Here is a 5,615-nt window from a genome sequence, read left to right as displayed (position 1 = left end):
CAAACCGGGGGATCCCCTGCCCCCACCTGGGGATTGGCAACCCTAGGGGAAGGGGCTCGGAGCCCCCGAGCAGAGGAGGCGGAGGAGGAGTCCAAGGGCAGCTGGCATTCTAGGCAGAGCTCTGCGGCTTGCCCCTGGAGGTGGCTGGGCGAAAAGGGCGCGTTTGGGTGGCGCATCTTCTGCAGCCAGCCCAAGGCAGGAAGGCAGGAAGGAGGAGCCGCCTCGACGGCGCAGCCACACGTGACGGCGGGGCGGGCTGTGGAAGGGCCGCCTGCCCGGCCTCGCTCGCTCCAGCCCGGCGGCCGCAGAGAGGAGAGCAGCGGCGGGGCCATGGCGGGGGCGGCAGCAGGTGAGAGCAGCGGCGGGGCCTGGGGGTGCCACTGCCCCGCCGGGAGGGGGGGCTTGGGGAGCAGCTGGGCTGCTTGGGGGGGGGGGGGGCCAGGATGGAAGTGGGGCTCTCTCCCTTCCTTCTGCATGCCCGTGGCTTCCTCCTTTAATCGGGGGAGGGAGACCCAAATCCCCCAAGCCCAGTTTCGACGGGCAACTGGAAGGTGGCATCGGCGGCAGCTGCAAGGGAGGGTCGCCCAGGGGCAGAGATGTGTGGCCCTCAGTGGTGGTGTGTGTGTATGTGTGTGTGTGCACTTTCACAAACACACACACACACACACACAGCCGTCCACTAGAAGCAGGAACAGACTCCATGTGTATTATGGGGAGTCAAGAGTTGGCAACCAGTGTTTTAGTTCTGCCTGGCAAAAGGGCAAGGCGGGACCGCGCAGTGCTCGTGTTGATGTTGTCTTTGTGCTCTTGTCGCCCCAGTTTTGCAGGTGCCGTGAGCGGTCCCGATCCTGTGGCCGAGCCCGTCTCCTCGGGTGGAGGATGGGAAACCAGCTGGCGCCGCTGCCCTTGGCTCCCTTCCTGCCCCCTCTGCAGGCCCTGCACGTGGTGGTGGTGGGGCTGGATGCCGCGGGCAAGACCTCGCTGCTCTACCGCCTGAAGTTCCAGGAGTTTGTCAAGAGCGTGCCCACCAAAGGCTTCAACATGGAGAAGATCCGGGTGCCGCTGGGGGGCTCTCGGGCCATCACCTTCCAAGTGTGGGATGTGGGCGGGCAGGAGAAGCTGCGGCCGCTGTGGAAGTCCTACACGCGCTGCACCGACGGGCTGGTCTTTGTGGTGGACTCGACAGAGGCCGAGCGCCTGGAAGAGGCTCGGGTGGAGCTGCACAGAATCGCCCGGGCCTCGGACAACCAAGGGGTACCTGTGCTGGTGCTGGCCAACAAGCAGGATGCAGCCGAGGCGCTTTCGGTCGCAGAGGTGGAGAAGGGCCTCGGCCTGCACGAACTGGGGGCTTCCACCCTGAGCCACATCCAGGGCTGCAGCGCCCTCAGCGGCCTGGGACTTCCGCAGGGTCTAGAGAAGCTCCACGAGATGATCCTCCGGCGCAAAAAACTCCTCCGTTACAGCAAAAATAGGTGCTGAGAAGACAGGGTAGCCATCCAGAGGGGCAATCCTGCCACTTGGGGGACTTTCGGCACCTCTAAGACACCCCAAGGTTGACCTCTTTTGGACCATCCCTGGACTGTGAAAGGGGAAGTTCTGGTTTCCCTTTGGGTGGTCTTGAATGTTTGGACTTGTGGAGCCTGTGCATAGCCTGTGCATAGGTGCATAGCCTGTGCATAGGTGGCGGTGAGCTCCATGGGAGAGGAAGGGGGAGTCATCCCAAGAACACACAGCCCCTTTGGGTATGAGTGCCCAGCACTCATGGGTATCTTTTTTTACAAATGTCTTTGTGAGCTCCTGGGGTGTATGCGTGTGTGTGTGTGTGTGTTTGTAAAGAAGCAAAACCTAAATTATTAAAGAGGCAGTTTGCAAAATGAAACCAAGTCGCTTTGTAACTTTCTGCGTGGAGTGGAGCGGTGGAGGTGGGTGGGGGATTTCGGCTTTCCTGGGTGTGAGCGGGAGATAAAGAACGGCTGGAAAAGGCACGGCTGAGTTTCGGAGATGAAGTTGCTTGCGTGGCAGTTGGAAGGAGAGTTTCCTTTCTGGGAAGGGCGGGCTAGGCTCAGCCTTCCGAAGATGCTGCAGCTCCCTCCAGGCGGTTTCAGCGGTTGCCTCACGTGTCCTTCCCTCAGCTCCACACAAGGGAGCGACAGCTGTGATTGCCAGAAGGCAACACTGGATGCTGTCCCAGGCAGGGTCTCTTACAGGGCCCTTTCCTCTCTCCATCTAAGAAATGGTTTAGGTCTGCTGGGAATCCCCCCCCTTGGGGAGACCTGGAACTCTTCATGTTTGCCTTTGGGGCAGGCAGAGAAGGGGCAGGAGTCTGTGTTAACTGACTGGGAGTGGGGCGGGGGCTGTGGGATTCATTCCCTGAGATTCCAGGGGCATCAAAGGCAGACAAAGCGGCCATCAGCCTTCCAAGCGTCCAACAACTTGTTCGGATGGGTTCCGGCTCTGGAGATGGACAGCTGCTGGATCCAGCACAAACTAGCACCAGCTCGCTCGTGAGCCCGAAGGGAGGGGCCTGGCTGGGCCTTGGCAGGTGCTCTGGCTGTGTTTTGTGTTCCTCTCCGCAGGGGTTCTTATTTGGCATACAAGCCCCCTCCCCACCTGTTGGCCAGAGAGACCAAAGGCAACTTGCACCTTTCAGGGCAGATGAGGCAAGCCTGGGAATGGGGGTGGGGATAAAGAAAGGATCACAGATTTTTAAAAAACGCAGCTGGAGACGACAAGCTTGTCTGCAAGTAGTGTTTGTGTGCGGGGTGGGGTTTGGATTAACCATCTCTTCCCCCCCCCCGCCGCCAAATTTCATCATTGCAACCCCTCCCCCCATTTGCCCTGCAGTGGGAGAAATGTCAATGCCTCTTGCTTCCCCACTCCACGCTGTGTAAACAGCCCAGCCCCATGACCCCAGTTACACTTGAAGGGCCCCCTCCACTTTAAAGCAAACCCAGAAAGGTAGGCGGACTTAGTCGTGGGCTACCTGGGTGCAGGATTCTGGTCCACGGGCCTTGTGCTCTCTCCCAAGCAGAAGGGCCAAGGCTTAAGCCCTGGAGGGGCTTTCTGTCCCATGAAGGTGTCTTCCTGCCAGCCTCACCCAGTGAGCCCTGCACACGCCACCCAGGCACAGCACAGGCCCTTTGGTTTAAGGGCCCTCCCTGCTTGGAGAAGAGGTTGCAGGCTGAGCCGTGCCTAGAAGAGGAGGGTCTTGTTGAGTTTGTTCGAAGAGGCCGTCTCCTGGCTGTTCTCCCGGCCAAGGTGGGATGTTGTGTCTGCTTGGGAATCGTGCCTTCTGGGAACCAGTTTCCCGGCACTCTCTCGGATGTGGTGGGGGGGGGGATGGTTGCAAAGCTGCATTCCTTCCTGCCTCCCCCAACCCTCTGCAAATTGAAGTCCTCCCCCTTCCCCTGTGCCAATCTGAAGGAAGAGCTTGGGAGAAGTCAGAGGTCCGCTGTGCATGGAAATTCGAACTCCCCTTGCACGGATGGAAGGGTTAGCTGGGATCCAATCTGCTCAGCAGTGTGGTAAGTAAAAGGCATTCTGCACAGGCGCTCTCTGACATTTTGCTTCCCTCAGCTGTTGTCCCCCTCTGCCTGCCTGAGAGTTGTCATGGGCATTCCCCACGGTGCCCTTGCTCTGGAGCCAGTAGTGCCCTGGAGACCAGGTGGGGCTATGGAGTGAAGGGAACAGGCTGCAGAAGAGGTTTCCTTGGCCAGGCTGTGACCTCGCCAGCAACCCCGAATGGAGGCTAGGGAGGATGCTGGACAAGAGAGCCCCCCCCTCTGCAGCTGGGAGCCTGCCTGTGCCAGTAATCCCACTGCTTAGCTCAGAGAATTGAGGGCAGCTGGTTACATAAGGGCATATCCAGAGGTAGCCTCGAGTGTGCCATGCCCAGGGTGAGCCCCTGCACTGGCGCTTTGCCTCCCTTGGCAGAATTGAACATGAACATATGAAGCTGCCTTATACTGAATCAGACCCTCGGTCCATCGAAGTCAGTATTGTCTCCTCAGACTGGCAGCAGCTCTCCAGGGTCTCAAGCTGAGGTTTTTCACACCTCTTTGCCTGGACCCTTTTTTGGAGATGCCAGGGATTGAAGCTTGGACCTTCTGCTTCCCAAGCAGATGCTCCACCACTGAGCCACAGCCCCATTCATGGCTCTCCAGGGTCTCAAGCTGAGGTTTTTCACACCTATTTGCCTGGACCCTTTTAGTTGAAGATGCCAGGGATTGAACCTGGGACCTTCTGCTTCCCAAGCAGATGCTCTACCACTGAGCCACAGCCCCATTCATGGCTCTCCAGGGTCTCAAGCTGAGGTTTTTCACACCTATTTGCCTGGACCCTTTTAGTTGAAGATGCCAGGGATTGAACCTGGGACCTTCTGCTTACCAAGCAGATGCTCTACCACTGAGCCACCATCCCTCCCCTCTAAAACAGAGCCTCTCTCAGGAACAGGTTGGGGTCAGAGCCCTGCCTCTAGCCCCCCAGAATTACCTCCGTGGGCCCTGAGCACATTTGCCTTTGTCGTTTTTATATCACTGTAAATACGTCGTTTTTTTCTGTTTTAGGCAAAAATTAATAAATTTTACTGGGCCCTAAAATATCAAATTTTTTTTCTGATGTGAGAAAAAAATTAAAAAAAAATTTGACCCTGAAAGTTCATTTTTCCCCTTCTGATTTAAAAAGAAAACATTTTTGTGGACCCCTAAAAGTACCCTGGGCCATAGGGCCTGTGCCTACTGTGTCTCAGGGGATGGGTGGGCCCTGCCTGCCTCCAGGGAAGAAGGGCCTCCTCCTCCCCAGTGATCCTGGATTCCTGAAATCCGAAGGGTGCCTGGTTGGCCATGCCCTGCGACTCTGGGCTCTGTATGTGTGTTGTGGCAGGGGGAGATGGCTTTAGTCCACAGATGCCAGCTCCCAGGTGATCTCCCAGAATTACAACTCACCTCCACACTACAGAGATCAGTTTGCTTGGAGAAAATGGATGCTTTGGAGGGTGGCCTCTATGACCCCTGTCTTCCCCAGGCTCCATCCCCAAATCTCCAGGAATTTCCCAACTTGGAGGTAGCAACCTTACGCCCCTGCCAGTGCTCAGTAGGGATCTAAGGGAGGCGCTTTCATGATTTACTGCTCACTTCTTCAGGTAGAGTCACCGCTCACTTTGGGGACCTGGCAACCCTACTGTGGTCACTCAGCAGTGTGTGCGTGTGTATTGTTCCGATTGTATGGCCTTGTGTTTAACATAGCCAGGAGATCTTAACATTGCCTGGCAGCCAGACGTTCCAGCTCTTTTTGCATTATGCACCACTAAGAGGTGCGCTAGACTTGTTTTTTTAAGGGAAGAGATGTTTCAGGGGTGGTTTGCTACTGCCTGCCTCAGCATCGCGCCCCTGGTATTCCTTGGAGGCCGCCCTTCCAAATACTTGCCAGGGCTGACAAGATCGGGCTAGCCTGGACAATCCGGGTTTGGGGTGGGTGTCAGAACTTGTATCTTTGCTGCTGGTCCCCTATAATGTGACCAATGCTGTATGGTAGTTTTACTGTGCCTTAAAGCTGTATTGTAACTGAACCAAACTGACTCCATGTTGTAACCTCTGCTTAACCCAGAGTGCCTGAAT

General features: G+C 56.8%; 1 protein-coding gene across 1 annotated transcript; it reads left to right on the top strand.

Annotated features, from left to right (window-relative positions):
• Positions 1 to 206: 206 nt before the first annotated feature.
• Positions 207 to 1,879, top strand: ARL4D (ADP ribosylation factor like GTPase 4D). The gene is made up of 2 exons (XM_060255487.1): positions 207 to 349; positions 820 to 1,879. Exon 2 carries the CDS (start codon positions 880 to 882, stop codon positions 1,477 to 1,479), a length of 600 nt encoding a protein of 199 aa, XP_060111470.1. The 5' UTR covers positions 207 to 349; positions 820 to 879; the 3' UTR covers positions 1,480 to 1,879.
• Positions 1,880 to 5,615: the final 3,736 nt, after the last annotated feature.

This window comes from Heteronotia binoei, chromosome 15, assembly GCF_032191835.1.
Source record: "Heteronotia binoei isolate CCM8104 ecotype False Entrance Well chromosome 15, APGP_CSIRO_Hbin_v1, whole genome shotgun sequence".
Taxonomy (NCBI): domain Eukaryota; kingdom Metazoa; phylum Chordata; class Lepidosauria; order Squamata; family Gekkonidae; genus Heteronotia; species Heteronotia binoei.
This window is presented reverse-complemented; position numbering and strand designations above follow the sequence as displayed.

Excerpts from the sequence above, each read along its gene's own strand:
- ARL4D (XM_060255487.1), top strand. The coding sequence starts at position 880 with ATGGGAAACCAGCTGGCGCCGCTGCCCTTGGCTCCCTTCCTGCCCCCT.